Below are 18,369 nucleotides of genomic sequence, written 5' to 3' on the forward strand. Positions count from 1 at the left end.
TTTTATGCATTCATCATGTAGAATAAGCATTGCATATTGCATAGAAAAATAAATAACCGCGTAGCATTTCCATAATTATGGAGCATTACGCAGAAGAAATCAAGCATGCATCATTGCAAACGTCAGCTAGTCTCAAGCCGTGGTTACTGTTTGAGAGGTATTTTGCCAGAAAATGAAAGTGTTACTCCGAGTAGTATAGCCTCATGATTGGATCACAGGTATTGTCCCAGTGGTACGACACTGGAGAAAACTCCTTCCGTCGGACGGAGATGGAAAAGGGATGTATTCAACGCAACCCAAACTGTGGTTACCGCTTGAAGATTTGGGGTTCACCAAAGGTGAGGATGTTACTCTGAGGAGATTAGCATCACAACGTCAGATCAGCAATGTTCCCCAGTAGTGCGATATTGGAGGAAATGTTCCCGTCGGACAGAGATGGGGATACAGTCAGAAGACGTTACGCGATCAGCGCGATTCAAGCCGTGATTACCGCTTGAGGTTTGGTTTTGTCTGACAGCGAAGACGATGCTCCGAGGAGTTCAGCATTGTGAGTTTGGAACCACCGTTTCTTCCCAGACATCAGTAAGTGTTTGGTCGATCATTGTTTGATGTCTGTCCGCATCATTGATTGATGTCTGTCCGCATCATTGTTTGATGTCTGTCCGCATCATTGTTTGATGTCTGTCTGCATCATTGTTTGATGTCTGTCCGCATCATTGTTTGATGTTTGTCCGCATCATTGTTTGATGTCTGTCCGCATCATTGTTTGATGTCTGTCCGCATCATTGTTTGATGTCTGTCCGCATCATTGTTTGATGTCTGTCCGCATCATTGTTTGATGTCTGTCCGCATCATTGTTTGATGTCTGTCCGCATCATTGTTTGATGTCTGTCCGCATCATTGTTTGATGTCATGTCAACATCATTGTTCGGTGCCTGTAAACATCGAGTTTCCTCCCGGTCATTGGTTAATGTCTGGTCGAGCTTTTTTTGGTGTCAGTAAACATCATCGTCCGATGTTCAGTAAACGTCGAATTTCTTCCCAGTCATCAGTCAGTGTCTGGTTGAAGGTGTACCCTCTGACGTGTTGCCCTCAGAGTGGTGATTGGTATTATTTCCGACATTGCCAGCAGAATTATCAGATATTTTCCGGGGTTCAAATGCAGAGATCTGAGGATCGTTTGCGCAGAGAAAAATTGCGGGGTTCAAGAAAAGAAAAACGAAAAAGAAGAGAATAATGATCCCGCGTGGATGTGTGGTGATCAGGCCATGGTTATCCCTGCGTTACCATTTATTTTGGTATCCAGGTCGACGTTTCCGAGTTTGTTTCTTCGCCGATGCTGACAGGCGTTGTTAATTTATCCCATCAGAGTGCAAATTGTTCGTCTGTTCTTGGTATTCAATCACTCTTCATCCTGATCATCCGAAAGCCGAGGCTATTTCGTATCGACAGGTTCACAGTGGATTGAATAGGGGCAGCTGTAACACCTCAAAATTTGCCCTCCTCTCTTGGGACTAGCATTAACATATTTGCATTTCATTTTAGGTCATTAGGCATTTCATATTGCATATCATGTGGTCACATTGTGCAAGCTATCTTCCCAAGTCTTGATCAGGAGATGAGGAAGTCAGAAAATGCAAGCCTAGGGTTTTATTGACTGATCCTGGCCATCTGAGGATTGGGCTGTGAATTAGGGTTTTGTGATTCTCAATGGATATTGGTCTTCATCTTGTTTGAATTGATACATCATCATCATCATGGTTGGATGTCATCAGGAGATTGAAGAAGATTCCTTGAGATTAGGGTTTTGACCACTGGTCAACCCTAATCAGTTGTATTGGGCCAATCAGGGCTGGATCAGGAGATGGGGTTTATGAAGGAGATGAGGATCATTTTGTGACTATATGGTGCTTATGGAGGCTAGGGTATCACCCTTGAGCCATTTCAGTTGGAAATTGGGGCTCAGATTGATCAATGCATTGCCAAATTCATCTATCAGATGAAAAGTCAACTGTGGTCAACTGTACATAATCTGATGGATGTGGAGGTGGAAATGAGTTGGATACACTTCATTCATGTTGGAACAAGTGTTAAATGACATCTCAAGGCTTAAAAATGAAGAAAATCAAGTCAGGACAAAAACTGCCAAAAATAGCAGGTGACTGGTAACTGAAGTTTCCAAAAATGGAAAGTTTTTGACCTCAAAAACAGAAGTCCAAGGAAGCTTCAAATGAAAAATTGTTCAACATGACAGATGTAGATCTTGCTCTCACCTTTCCAAAAAGTCCAAGAACTTGAAAATCCAATGTACGGTTTGCAAGATACGGCTCAGTGAATTTCAGAAAAGACCCGTAATCAGGAGGCCATAACTACCACATACTTTGTCCAAATTACAAGTTCTTTATATGCACAAACTCCATTTGACATGTACTTTGAGGGTGCATCATTGGATTTTCCCAAAAATGGCCAAGGCAAAAAGTCACTTTTCAACTGGACAGCTGAATTGGACCAGGGGCAAAATTGTCCAACTCTCAAAATAATTGGAATTTTTGAATGGGACTTTTTCCAACACCTCAGGAATGGCATTTGGAGTGTGTTTGAATATTCATTTCATGCATAGGCCTTTTAAATTGAGATTTGGCTTGAAGAATGAAAGTGCATAAATTGGACATTTTGCATACACATAGTGAATTTGAGAATGGAGCAACCAATGGACATGAAACAAGTTTCTACAGTTCACATATGATATTTAGAAGGTGTATGTGCTGTCAAAACAGGTGGCACTAGCTGTCATGGTGAAATTACAATTTTGCCCCCACTTTGAAAATAACCATTTACACTAACTATGCATTTGGCTAATTAAGTGGATTAAGGGATAATTAAGCATTCATATATATTCATAATCCCTTCCTAATCATAACAGAAATCGCATTTCCCAAAGTTGGATCTAGAAACTCTCCAAATTCTCAAAATTCTCTCAAGAACACAAAGCTTCAATTTCAAGTTTCTTCCTCATTCTTCAACCAATTCACACGATTTTTGTTGCTTTGAACTCACATCATCATCTACACCAACTGTTTTGGAAGATTGGAGTGAAAAGCTTGGCTAATCGCAACTGTTCAAGAACACCTCAACAATGGCAAATTCGAATTAAGAGCTCTAGGATCAATATCAATTGGAACTGGACGCATCATTCAGCTTCCTAAAGCTATTGGCGCATCTGTTTGAGGAAGAGAAGCTCCAAGAACAACGATTCAAGCACTGCATTTCCAGGTAACTCGAAAATTCGACTTTCACCGTTTGCTTAATGCTTATATGCGTTAGAAAGAGTGATGAACGTAGGTTATGAGTATGTGTTTGGTTTCGAGAATAGTGAACCCTAGGGAGAGAAATCTGAGTTTGAAAGTATGAACATAAACCCTAACTTGTTCGATCTGTTCGATTTAGGAGTTTTTAGGAAAAATTGAATGGATATTTGGAATGTGCTTGAGAAGACGAGTCCAACGAGCTATCGCTTGTCCATTTTCATTAACTTTTCATGTTCATCATAATTTGCAATTTCTGGAAAAGTTCTATGCTGAAGACGATGAATAGTGCGTGCTGGATCTTGTGTTTCGTTCAAATTTTTGAATAACTAGTTTCCCTCCCGCGCCAACTGTTATTTACGATTATGCCATTGGACTTTAATTAATTCATTTAAATTATAGAAAATCATTAGGACATTAAAAATTCATAAAAAATAGTAAAAAATTCCTAAAAATATGGAGATTTTTTCCTTGACTTTGTTGACTTGTGTAGGATTTTTTTTGACCTATTGGTCAAAGTTGTGCTTGGCAAATATTTTATTTGGCATAGGCTTTTCTAATGTATGTCACATTTTGATACATTTTGGCAATTTGATCATGAAATACTCATATCATAAAATAAATGGCTGAAAATTTTTGTGGTGGTTCTTGACTCATTGAGGATTATTTATATGTAAATTTCATGAATTTTTTATACCTGGTTAGAGAGCAGCAAATTCTGGAACTTAGGTGTGACAATTTGTGTCACACCTCTTGATGTCAACTTGTTGAATTTAATTGGATAACCTATGCATGTTGGAATTGGCTGAAATTTTGCATGATGACTTGTTGACATGTTAGGATGCTTGATGAATTTTTGTAGGATTTTTCACTGTATTTTCAATTTAATCTTGATTTTTCATTTCTGGTTGTTGAAATTGCAAGCTCATGTGATACATGTTGGTAGATTGATTGGGAAATCCTCATATTGTATTGTATGGCCATGAAATTTGATATGCATGAACTAGACACATGTTAGGACCTCCCTGTTTTGGTCTCATCCATTTCTTTTTAGTTTTCAATGAGATATTAATTTTTGAAGTGGATGTATGCATTGATGGTGTGAATTGAAGCATGAGATTGTGTCTGTTTTGTTGATTTTCATTGACATGGTTTCATTTGCCCAATTAAGCTCAAATTTGACATGGTAGACCTTGATTGACCCCTGTTTAGGTGTATTTAATTTGAGATTTTTTTGATGTGTTTTGGCATGGCTTTGAATGCAATAGTTCTGTTTGTATGCTTGGTGGTTCATATGAACCAATATGGATTGTTTTGTGCATGAATTGAACATGATGGATGATATAAACATGAGACCAATGATGTTTGCTTGTGTTTGATGATAATTTGATGTTGGATGGTGGATACCTTGCTGTTTTAACTTTTTTCTTGCTTTTGGACCCTAGGCTTGGCCTAGTGGTCTAGTTGCTAATATTTGCTTGATTTTTCAGGATCAAAAAAGCGATGTACATGGAGAATGATACAAGTTGATTTTAATTGATGTTGTGGATGTTTGTACACTAACATAACATTGTTTTGTGGGTGTTGGAGCTTGGGTTTAAGCCTTGGGCTTGCTTTGTGTTGTATTGTTTAAGCTGTTTAACTGTTTGCTTTACAGTTTGTCTGATTGAGTACTGACTGAGGTTGATTGTTTCCAGGTACTTTAGTTGCTCAGTTCCTTGTGAACTATTGCTTTGCTTTGCTTTGCTTAAGCAACTTGCATAGAGGTATAACCTTCTTACTTCATGTAGTCTGGAGACCCGGCTGTTACCGGGCCGGGCAAATTGTCTGAAGTCCTCCTTAAGAGGCAATGATTGTGTATGTTTATTTTTAAGCCAAGCAGGAAAAGCCCTTCAAGTAAGGCAATTGGTGGAAGGTAGGGACAAGTAGTCTGTCCCCCACTATTCAGTTGAGTCTTCTCCTTGCTCCCATTACATGGTTGTAGCATTGAGATCAAAAGCCCAAGATCTGTTGTGTCAGAGTCATCGAGTATAAAAGGGTTCCCCTATTCTGGACCCATGCTCATTTGTCAGCTCTCCCTGGTTAGGGATAAGAGCTGTGAGGTCTGATCCTCACTTCATCCTTTCATCTGCTTCACCTTAGCCTCGTAATGGCAAGGTTAAGAGCAAAACCAGCCTGTACAGACGACTCGCTTCGGCGGTCAAACCCCATTGATTGAGCCCCTTGTGTGGTTATAGCGCGTGCTCTGTGAATATCTGATTGACATGCTTGTTTGAGATGCCTGTTCTCATTCGATGATATATGATTGTATGCTTGTGTGCTAGCTTCTTTCCTGGTTAGGTTAGTTTGCTTATGCAAGTAGGATAGAAAACCAAACTTAGGGTTAACGATGCATGACAACATTAGGCTCGAGTCTCAGCTCCCTAATCGTGTGTCTTTCCCCGGTTTCTGGTTAGCAATTTAGTCCCTTTCAGGGGAACTACATCGCCCTGATCCTCGTTCCAGACGAGGTATGTAGGCAGGTGGTCGCGCGAGACCACTCCGGGCAACCTTTTTCTTTTTTGCGTGTGTTTGTTTGTTATCTGATTGTATGTTTGGGTTCGGATGCCGACGTAAGCCCAGTGATTGGCTGTCGGGCTCCACGTTTGCCCTTTTGATTGCGTTTTGGTTCGGATGCCGACGTAATTCCATCCAGTGGTTGTCGGGCTCCATGTTTGCCACCCTTGCTTGTTTGTATGTTTCGTGTTGTTTGGCGTGCGTAAGCCGAACTACAGTGGCTCTGATTCTTGTTCCAGACAAGATATGTAGGCATAAGGTGCGATACCTTATCGAGCCCGTTCCTCTTAACCCCACCTGCGTTCCCTGTGTGTGTGTGTGATGTTTAGCAACCTTTTCTTTATTCTAGGACGTGGATCCCTAGGAGTACCTAGGACGTGAGGGGTGCTAATACCTTCCCCTCGCGTAACCGACTCCCGAACCTTTTCTCTCTGGTCGCGAGACCATGTCTTTCCAGGTTTCTCTGAGCGTTTCCTTTCCCTATCTTGGGATAAATAACGTTTAGTGGCGGCTCTGTGTGTTTTATTTTGAGTCTCGCCGGTTGATTTTTCGCAGGATGCGACACTCACGGGTCTGATCAGGTCGAGTCATAGGTCGACTCATTTCTAGAAAATCAAGATGAGTCGACTCATCTCCCTGTTGCGGTCGACTCATAACCTATTTTATTTGAATTGTGTTGTTGCGGGTCTAAACAGGTCGAGTCATATGTCAACTCATTTATGGGAAAACAAGATGAGTCGACTCATCTCTCTATTTGAGTCGACTCATAACCTGCTTTATTTGAATTGTGTTGCTGCAGGTCTGAACAGGTCGAGTCCCCAGTGTGAATAGGTCGAGTGGTCGCTGATTTCACTAATTTTTCTGCTGTGTATTTTTGCTAAAAGTTCAGTTGTGTGTTTCTCACTTGTTCCATACATCATATATATATATATATATATATATATATATATATATATATATATATATATATATATATATATATATATATATATATATATATATATATATATATATATATATATATATATATATATATATATATATATATATATATATATATATTCTTAAGTCTTATTTTCAGATAACAACAAGAAAAGTGAAAGATATACACAAAAGTTCCTCTTCCTCTTCATTCTTCATTGCATGTTTCAACAACTACACATAACAATTTTTGTTGATCATAGTGCATTGTTGTGGTGATAACGTCCAAATAGGATTGTGTATCTTGGTTTGGGTAGAGGTTTTTAGTGGGTTTTTCTTTAATAAAATCTTAGGGTTTTGTCCTTCAAGATTTAGGGATTTTTGCACAAATCTTTGCTTCATAGATTCAACTGAGTGAAAGGTTTGAAGACTGGTGGGTTCATTCGAACGAGTAACGATAATCGGAAGATTGTGAAGAAAGGTTTGGGTTCAAGGGTGTCGCGATCGAAATCAGCCGAGCTAGAGTTTTGGAGAACTTGGAGTTCTTGCAATAAGGTAGCTACAATCGGAGGTTTGTTCGAATCGTTTGAAGCATTTGGTTCAACTCGAACCAATGGGAGAGAAGTAAATAGGATTTGTAACAACATTTAGGTTTGCTTGGTGGTGATCATTTCTTCTCTTGTATAAACTTTGCAATTGATAATAAATATCTCAATTTTAATTTTAGAATTGAGGGCAAACATATCCTAAGCGAGGACGAAAGGGGAACTGCCTAAACAAATCTGGTGTTGTTCTCTCTTTCTCTAACTCTTTAACTTCTGCATAAATGGAATCTTGTGTGAAATTAATTGGTAACTTCATCTCGCTTAATTGTTGTGCATTAAAGTTGTTCGATAAATTGTTGCAATCAATTTGGTTGTAACTAAGGAAAATTCTACACAATTAATTCTAGTGAATTTAAGACTTGGTGTAGTGTGCACACCAAGTGTTTGATAAAATTAACTTTACACAAGTTTATCAATATTTTGCGTGTTTTCTCATTGTTTTAATTCATCATTGGTGGTAGCTATATCAATGATTTGTGTATTTGATCGATTGATTAAGATTATTGTTGATTATCTTTATCTTGGTCATTCCATTAGGTTTCACACATATCCGATATTTTCAGTAACGAATCGTTTAGACGATCGTGGTCTAGGGAGCTTTCGTAATCTTTAAAAACAATTTTAAAAAGCATTAAAATTTTAATTACCGATCTATTCAACCCCACCTTCTAGATTGATACTATCGTTTAACAACATCCATATCTAAAAACTTGGATCATGACCATGAAATCAACGAACAAGATACAACCGTTTGGACTGCATAAGATTCACCACTATGGAAATGCACCATAGTGACCGTGTTAAATTACAGTTCGGTATGCTTCAACACATCCCAGATCCCCTGACAAACCTTGGAGAATGACATATACGAAAAGTTAACGACCAATGGAACTTTAACCCTTGGTAAAGCTTCGCTAGATCTGAGTGTCGAAAATGGAAGCACCGACAAGACCATGTCTTAATTGATGCTGTGATGCCGACCGAAGAAAAACCAACTTGTAATTATATGGCTTGGTACATATCAATTGGATTTGAGTTCCTCGCCGAGGATATGTACCTATACGATCCACACCAGGTAACTTACACACAAGAAGGTTTAATATCTAACCCCAACAACATTGTCATACCGGTTACTCACAACCCTCTATCCATCAAAAATTTTGGTCCACAAATAGACAAACCTACGACCCTAACATGCTAAACACTCAACCACAATACCAAGAGCATACCCCGTACCACCACCAACAAGTAGATCATCATCAAGACACCCAACATCGCTATGCGCTAAACACATCACCCTACCATATCCGTCTTAGCCAAAACACTCAGCGATCATTTAACACCAACCATCCCTCATCCTATTATAATCAAGAAGCCCAAACATCACAAAACCAAAACATGCAACAATCATATGGCTACCAAACACCACAACAATCATTTCAACCTTTCCTCAATGCATCCTTCACACCAATGTCTCCCTCCAATCGTTCCGGTCGCCCTCCAATCGTTCCGGTCGCCCTCCAATAACTCAAACACAACCCAACTACTCTGACATGGGTCACGGACGCAACTATGGCGGTAGCGCTTCATACAAGACTATGCGTATTTGTCTGAATATCTTAGACAATCTCCTGCAGGTGGTGGTGATGTTCCTGAGCCCTCAAATCCTCAAACACCTAGGGTGAATCATCAACGTGGGTTAGGGTCACGCGTTCGGGTAGCTAAGGGATGTGGTACCAGAGGTCGGTTAGGTCATCCCAGTCAACGACATTAGTCTTTTTGGTTATCGTATGTAAAAACATATTAATATTAATATCAATTGGTCTGATTTTGACTTTTATCTATAATGTACATTGTTTTTTTATTAAAATTACACAACACACACATGCTAGATCAATTGACGTCTCCTTTAAAACTACACACATAAGCGTCAATCAGATTGGCATCACTAAGTGCATAAGTCAATCTAATTGACGCCACCTCTTTAACTTAGAGAGCATACGCCAATTCATCTGATGTCACCTCTTAAAAGTGCGGTAGTTTGGAAATTAAACAAAAAAAAATGAATTATTTTAGAATTTTTTTTAAAAAGTAAATTATTTAAGTAAAAAATTCAGCTAGTAAACATGAATTAAGCAAATGAATTAAATGAAAAATGCTAATTCAATTAAAATGGATTATGATGATAAAATGATGATAAGATCATGAAAAATAATATGGATATAAATCACATAAATTGGAACGATATTTTCAAGTTAATCCAAAACCTAATTAAACATACCCATGATAATTGAATCAAATTCATCATGACGAATTAACAATTTAAACCTAATTAAACATATCCATGATAATTGAATCAAATTCATCCTGACGAATTAAAAAATTGAACGCTAATGAAGAATTCTAGGTTAACCATATTTATTCATAAATTGTAAAAAAAGAAAGTGTTTTTTTACTTATAAGTACGGACGTTATAAATATGGAGGGAGTAACATTGCTCTATTTAAATTCTTGAAACTATTCTATTATCTTCTATAAATAAAATAATATTAACAGATAATCATTTTATTATTAAAATCAAGTCAATTAATCAAAGATATTAAAACGGAGGGAAAGCGTATGACGGAGGAGAGTAGTAGGAGTATTTTAATTTGAAGACATTAAATAGACAAATTTGAATAAACAATTAAAAATAAAGTAAAACGCAGTTCACGTGCTTGATGAATCCCGGTCCAATGACGTTGAAGTTAGTTTCAAAAGGCGGGTCCCATGAGATAACGACGCGTGGAAAGTTAAAGAGGGTAAATAGGGGCACGTGGATAGCATGTGATGCTGGAAAACGTGTTGGTGATGAAAGACGCACAAAATGCATGAACAATAAATTGAATCACGTATCACTCACGCACGGACAGAGCGTGGGATAGATAATGAAAGAGAGAGAAACAAAGAGGCACGTTACTCATGTGTCTATGTGTGTGTGTTTGGCGATGCAATCAAAGTCTCCACTACCAATAACATTCAAATATCAATATCATTTTTTTAAAATTATTTTACATCATTAATATATCTTCTATTAATTTTAATATTAATTTATTAATTTCATGTATAAAAAGAAGGAACAAACACCGACTAAAGCTCCAATGAAACAAGTATGGTAAAGTTTTAATCAAATCCTATGTAAATGTTGACCTAACCATGGTTTAAGGTTTTCATTTTTGCACCTTTTCTTTTTCTCTCTTTCATTCGACACCTTAAAACTCTCTCTATCTCTCTCTCTCTTACCCTACCCTACACACAATCACGCCACACTCCTCTCTCCTTCAATTTTCACACACGCACCACACCACCCCTTCCTTCACGTTCTCAATCACCACCACCAACAAAAACAAAACTCCCTTAATTCTTTGTTTCATTTTCCGAAAACCCTCTTCTTTTTCCTTAATGTCTGTTTCAGTTTCATCACTCGCCACCACCATTGCTTTCTTCTCTTCCCCTCCTACCACCTTATATACTTTTCCCTTTTGAGATGGGTTCGAAAAACCGCATGTTATCATGGGATGAGCAAGATAAATCCATGCTTCAAACTGTTCTTGGTGCTCCAGCTTTTCATTTCTTGATGACAAATTGTTTATCCAATGAAACTGTCTTAATTGCTGTTGGTGGTAGTGCTACTGCTGACTCTCTTCAGAACAAACTCTCTGATCTTGTCGAGAATTCATCCACTTTCAATTGGAACTACGCTATTTTCTGGCAACTTTCTCAATCAAAATCCGGCGATTATGTTCTTGGTTGGGGTGATGGATGTTGCAGAGAACCAAACGAAGAAGAAGAACAAGAGAGTGGAGTTTTAGCCCTTGGGAGAAATGAAGAAGAAGAAAGGGTTGAGCAGAATATGAGAAAGAGGGTCTTACAGAAGCTACACACAGCTTTTGGTGGTTCTGACGAAGACAATTACGCTTTTGGCCTTGACCGTGTAACCGACACAGAGATGTTTTTTTTATCTTCTATGTACTTTTCTTTTCCTAAAGGGTATGGTGGACCCGGTAAGTGTTTTGATTCTGGTCAAAATTTATGGTTGAAATCTGTTTCTGATTACTGTGTTCGTTCTTTCTTGGCTAAATCTGCTGGAATTCAAACGGTTGTTTTACTACCTACTCATTTTGGTGTTCTTGAATTGGGTTCCGTTAGAGTCTTACCCCAGAGCTTTGAATTGTTGAACAATGTTAAGTCATTGTTTTCACTTTCAAATTCTATCACACAATCGTCGTCATCATCATTATTGTTGTATCCTAGTCCTAGTGTGATCAACGAGGTAAGAGATGATGAAAGTGGGATTTCAAATGGTGTTCATGTTCCACCAAAGGTTGCTTTGAATTTGAACAATGGTCGTTCACATTTTAGAGAGAAACTTGCTATTAGGAAAATGGATAGTAGCATTAACTTTCCTAGTTCTAGAAATGGTGTTTCTGGTTCTACTAGTTGGGGAAAGAGTCAAGGTCAAGGTGAAGTTTTTGGTTATAATAATGGTGTGAGAAAGGATTTTAGCAACTATCAACCACAAAGGCAGCTGGTTCAAATGCAAGGGCTAATTGATTTTTCGGGAGCGAAATCGAGGGCTAATTCTGTGAGACCGGTTATTGGTGAATCGGAAGTTGCTGCGGCTGATGTTGAGGCTGATCAGCCTAATGATGAAAAGAGACCGAGGAAGCGCGGAAGAAAGCCTGCAAGTGGTAGGGACGAGCCTCTCAATCATGTGGAGGCCGAGAGACAAAGACGTGAGAAGCTTAATCAGCGTTTCTACGCCTTAAGAGCTGTTGTACCGAATATTTCCAAGATGGACAAAGCCTCTCTACTCGGTGATGCCATTGCTTACATCAACGAGCTTCAAGCGAAACTCAAAATCATGGAGTCCGACAAAGAGACATCCGGAAGCAGCACTTCGAGGGATGGATCATCCAACTCAAGATCAGAAAATCGCCATCAAGTTCCTCCTCCTCACGACGTTGATATTCAAGCTTATCAGGACGAAGTAATTGTAAAGGTGAGTTGTCCTATCGATACTCATCCTATTTCGAAAGTAATCGAAACATTCAAAGATGCACAAATCAGTGTAGTTGAGTCGAAACTCGCTGCGGCAAACGATACTATCTACCATACATTTATAATTAAGTCAGAAGAATCTGAACAACTCACAAAGGACAAGTTGATTGCAGCGTTTTCCGGCGAATCCATCTCGTTACAAACACAAACTTTGTCCATATAGGCATCATACATAGAGAAGGAACCAATTTCTAAACCTTCCTAAGAAATTTTTGTTGTGCAGGTGAAAAACCATCTTAAGAACAAAGCAGTGGCAACTAGACAGAAGTAGAATAATATATAGCTAGGTTGTATTAGTATTAACACACCTGTGTATAGGACAACCAATTTATGTTTGTCTATAGTATACACAAGTTTAATCATCAGAAACATTGTTCCTCCAATGTTGATTGTTTTATTTATGTCTTCTCTCAAGTTCTAATCTTTTTGTTGTTGTTGTTGTTAGTTGTTTCACCATTTTTATGACTATTTGAGGTATCTAATTGATGCAGGAAGAAAAGAACCTTAGGCTAAAAGGGTGTATACAAAAATAGTAGTGTAGGAGTATAAACTTTGTACTAGTGTTAATAATTTATATGATAAATGAAAGCACAAGCAAAAGCAGAAGCAGCATTGATGAGTGGTCCTGTTTTGTTGTTTGAATAGGTAAAACGTTCACGTGTTCAGGTCCTTTCAACTAATGAATTTGGCATGACAACATGTGCTGCATGTGTTTACTTTTGTAAGTGAAAGGACTTTCAAGTAAATCAAAGTGTGACAATGGTTAAATGCATACTATATATGGAACCGATAGTCAAATCTAACTTTAAGTCTTGCCATTCTTTTACAAATTTTTAAACTAGTTAATGTTATTGTTAATTCATGTTCACGTGTTCTTTATTGTTTTTTCTTTAGTTACACTTCATTTAATTGTTTGTCATTCGAACTGGACGAGACGAGCGGATAAGTGACTTTTCTGTTGTCGTTAGGGGTGACAACGAGCATGTCATGTCTGTCTTGTTTAGATCTATTAGGGAAAAAAAACTTAGTTGAAAAAGTATAGAGGATGGGTTGGAAACCTGGGTTGGAAACCTGGTTTGATCGCGTTCGGATATGTATGGTAAAAGTGTCTTATTATACCTAATCCAAAAAAAATTGTCGAATAATGGGGCGGGTAGAGTAGAGAGGATGAGTTCGAAATCTTGGCTTGACCTCGGACTTGGAAATCTAAGAGAAAATTTAAAATAAAATTTTAAAAAATAAAAAATATATTTTATTAAAAACTATATTAATTTTTATGTTAAAAATATAATAAGTTATCAATTAAATTTTAAAATTATTATTTTGTTTAATTTAGTCCCTAATTAATATAAAATAAACTAATAATCTCTAAAACATCTAAAATTTATCAATCTAATCTTTAAATTACATTAAAAAATATTTACTTTTATTCTGAAAACAATAATAAATTTTAATCATTTTTAAACCAAAAGAGAATAAATAACATATTAATATCAAAATTAAACATAATTCTCTCAAATAAAAAGAAAAATATATGTGTAGCTATTTTGCATTAGTTATAATTTTTTAATTAGTATTCCAACAATTTTAAAAATAAATAAATAATTATAACATAAGTGTATAGTGTATTGTTGGACTAATTTGTTAAACAATGATAATTATTATAATAATTAATTAAAAAAATAGAAAAATGACTAAAGTTTTTTATTATAATTAATTGGACCATATTAATTGTAGTTTTTTATTAAAAGAATATTTATATAATTACAAGAATAAATTATTAATTATAAAATAAGTGTATTGTTGAACCAATTTGTTTTATGATGAAGGCATAAGGGAAAAGCTTTGTTGGACCAATTTATTAAGACATAATAATATTTATAATAGCTAAATAAAATTAAATGAAAAAATAGTAATATAACACAAAAACTGACATAACTAGGTATCGTACCGCAAGATTTAATACACCAAATATAATCATGAACAGCTGGGCAATGCTGACTTTAAATTTGCTTTTGCATTAATATATTTGTTGAATTTTATATTTGAAACTTTTTATTTTTATTTTTATAAGTGAGACCCAAGGCAATAGCCTCACTTGCCTTGGTCTTGTGCCGGAGATGTACCTCATTTAGACATGTTCCGCAAAATTGTTTCGTTTAGATTCGACCCCACAAAAAATATTTGTCTGAAAATAGGGTTGGTAAAATAGGAAGGATGAGTTCGAAACTACGATGCATCCATAAAGTCTAAAAGTGATAAAATATCTTATTTAGATCCGTTCCACAAAAAATATATCTCGTTTAGATCCGTTCCACAAAAAATGTCTGTCGAAAAATGGAGCGGGTAAAGTAAGGAGGATGAATTGAAAACCTTGGTTTGACCGGCTAGAAAATGGGCGTGGTGCATCCATAAAATCTAAAAGTGATAAAATCATATCTGATTTGTTTAGGTTTGACGTATCCCGAAAAGTGTCTCGTTTAAATTCATCCCACAAAAAACGTCTTCTCGAAAAATGGAACGGGTAAAGTAGGGAGGATGAGTTGAAAATCTTGATTGACCTGTTAAAAAATGGGTGGTGCATCCATAAAGTTTAAAAGTGCAAAAGTGATCAAAATCATGTTTGATTTGTTTAGGCCTGACGGATCGCCGAAATCTGTCTAAACTGGGCAGATCGAGCAAACTAGGGGTTAAGTCGAAAACTTTGACTCAATTCGTCAAAAAGGCTAAATGGACATGTCCAATGTATCTAAACTATTTTTTTCACCCTTAATTATTTTAGTTTTCTTGATTGAGATTTTGTGTTCTAATTTCTCTTATCCTTAATCTTTATACATTTTTGGACCATGTGAATGGTATCATTTTACCATAAATAAATGATATTGCTATTTAACTCTCTTATCAAATTGATATATTTTTTATATTAATTTAAATTTTGTTAATTATCCTTTCTTACCCTATATTTAATTTTACATTTGGAACAATCAAAACTAATGTAAAAGTGTAAAATTGATTTTGATATGTCTTATTGTTTTTTTAGAATTAATATGAAAATCCATATAACTTTGAAGTTTTATAATGGGATAAATTCCATCCGACAAAGAATCAAGCTGAAAAACTAAAGTAACAAAATATGTGACTAAAATTAGGGGCCGTGAATAAGGTTCTTTAGGTGTCAAATTAATTTCCTATGACCATAACTCAATCGTACCCTTTATTCCACTTTCGATTTTCTAGGATGAATAAAATCTCAATTTCAAATGCTTAAAGAATGGATGTGACCTTTTGTGTGTAATAAAACACAAATATGAAGCTTGCCATGTGTTGTGGTCGTGTGCTCACTAGTCAAGCTCAATTTACCAATACATGTTATTTTTTCTTCTATCATAGTCCATGCATATCAACCTATTAAGACCAAAAAGCAATTTGTGGGTTCCATTAATTAAAAAAAAAGTGAAAATATAATCACCTAAATGCATAGACGCAAGTTTTCTACTACACTCTATATTAATGTCACAAATGATTCATTTCCTAAGTATTCATTTTTTTAAAATGTAGATAATCATTATGGATGGTTCCACATGTTCAATCAATAAATGTCTTTATTTAGACCAATCTTTAAATTGTAATTATCATTTCTGAATACTTTACTCAACCTTTTTTTGTTGCACACCATTTCAAATTGAACGTGACATGTGATATAGTATCAATTATACAATTTTTATTCTATCGTGCTTACTTAATGTTGTTAGTTATGTTAGTTATTGGTTAACATGTATTTAGGTTGTTAAACCATCTACAATGTAATGCTTAGCGTATTTAAGTATCTAACTATCACTATCACATTTGTAATCATCTTTTTCACAATGAATGAATATATTCAATTCCCATCTATTTCCAATTCTGCAATTAATTTTAAAAAAATAAGCATATGGTTATATTAGAATTAAAGTTTAATCTAATTTCTTCAATTTTTGCAAACTCTAATTTTGAATTTTGAAATTATTGTTTCTTCTTCGATCGTCTTTGAACTTTTTCTATGAAAGTGTTAGCTGAGATTTTCGACAGGGTCAAATCTCAGCACAATAATTTTTTTTAGAAAAGTTGGAAGTTTGAAAGAGCATTTCGACACAAGTTTGCTAGTTGAGGAAGTTGAAATCTCAGATATAGAATAAAGATTGAGACTTAGTATTTTTTTTTAAAAAAGAATTTCGCTCAACATTTCGACGACAACTTGGTTCAAAATTTCGACGTCATTTGCCAGCAAGACATGTCGGCAAGCAGTAGTTAGCACGAAGAAATATTTTCAAAATAAGTAACTACTTTTCAGTCTTATACAAAGAACACGTGAAAGACATTTCAGAGGCAAAAAACATGCAAGAATTACGTGTCAATTGCTGAAAAGAAGAACGCTACAAGTAGTTATTCTACATTTAGTATAAATAACAGTTCTAGTGTTAGGATTCAGTGTGTTGTGTTAAGTTCACTACAAAACTCACAAACTCAAAGTATCCGGCGAGCGAGCGAAAAACGAGTTTAACTGAGCTAAATATATGATTTCTAAAACATCATTTCATTTAAATGCAAAGTCTTTTATTTCAATTTTTTTTGCAGATCTTCTTTCATTCCTTTATTAATTTCTTGTCACTTTACATTACCCTTTTACAAATTTCTTACTATTTTATCATTGTCGAAATTCTTTATATTTTCAAACAATCTACCTTTCTGCACTACTTTACTCACAGATTTCGACTATGTCGAAATCCTTTACTTTTCTACACAAAACTCAGAGAAATATTTAGTACTATGTGTCGCATCTCGAAAAATACAATCACTCGTGATGGTCGCGCAGAAATAGTTCGGACAGAGTTGTCACCGAACTTTATTTATTCCAAAAGAAGAAATGGAAAATATTGATAAAACCCTTAAAGATAGAAGATGGTCGTCATAACCAAATTCGAGTTTGGGAGTTGATTACGCAGGGGGAATATATTAACATCCCTCACGTCTATTGTACTCAGTGGGAACCTTTTAGTTAGACTTGCAATTGATAAAACCCTTAAAGATAGAAGATGGAACGAAGAAGGTGAAATATGAAATCCACATCAGCTGTCACGCATGACAAAACAAACGTCAGTTTCAGCCAAATAGACGGAAAAGACTACTGTGACACTATTTAAATAATTAAAGGATCAACTTGGAACTTTTTAAAATTAAGGGACCAAAATGGACTTCGAGGTAAAGTTAAAGGACCAAAAAGGGTATTTTTGCTAGAAAAAATGGATGAATGGTTTGATTTTGAAAATTAATTGAGCATGGTTTTGTTTAAGTGAGTGTATGTTGTTGTATCCCAAAATTTTTCATCCCCTTTTCACTTTTCACCTGATTCATAGCTTAAGATTCATCTGCATTCATATGCATCATATATTCATATTAATACAATCTCATATATTCAAAGTTTGTGGCTAATTAAAACTAGGGTTTTGCCTGAGTAGTGGAGTTTGACTCATCATGTGAGGGAAAATCCCAATGTCATGCTCTTTCAGACCTTGGTTCAAGAGGGTTACAATCATGACATTTATTCATGTGTTCAAAATCCTAATTCCTGATTTAACCACCCTTTGACCTCATGAGCTCCTATCTATGCATCTGAAACCCTAATTCATGCCTCCTAGTTGACTTTGGTCAACTATAGACTTTCTGGTCAACCAATTGACCAAAGTCAACCATTCCAATTATGGTCTTCCTAAACCTAACTTGTCTCGTTAGCATACCATTTCTATTTCGTTTTTAACCATGACCAATAATTAGATTTGTAGAGTTGATATTGTTTTTGTTCCACTCACATTAACCCGGTCATGAAGAATTGAGATTTTAAAAAA

The 18,369-nt window shown here is 35.9% G+C and overlaps 1 protein-coding gene across 1 annotated transcript; it reads left to right on the plus strand.

The window, feature by feature from the left end:
* Positions 1-10,525: 10,525 nt before the first annotated feature.
* On the plus strand, positions 10,526-12,908 carry LOC127132102 (transcription factor MTB1). Its single transcript, XM_051060975.1, has one exon. The coding sequence runs from the start codon at positions 10,914-10,916 to the stop codon at positions 12,648-12,650; it is 1,737 nt and encodes a 578-aa protein (XP_050916932.1). The 5' UTR covers positions 10,526-10,913; the 3' UTR covers positions 12,651-12,908.
* Positions 12,909-18,369: the final 5,461 nt, after the last annotated feature.

The sequence above is a fragment of the Lathyrus oleraceus genome, chromosome 3 (genome assembly GCF_024323335.1).
Source record: "Lathyrus oleraceus cultivar Zhongwan6 chromosome 3, CAAS_Psat_ZW6_1.0, whole genome shotgun sequence".
Taxonomy (NCBI): Eukaryota; Viridiplantae; Streptophyta; class Magnoliopsida; order Fabales; family Fabaceae; genus Lathyrus; species Lathyrus oleraceus.

Excerpts from the sequence above, each read along its gene's own strand:
- LOC127132102 (XM_051060975.1), top strand. The coding sequence starts at position 10,914 with ATGGGTTCGAAAAACCGCATGTTATCATGGGATGAGCAAGATAAATCC.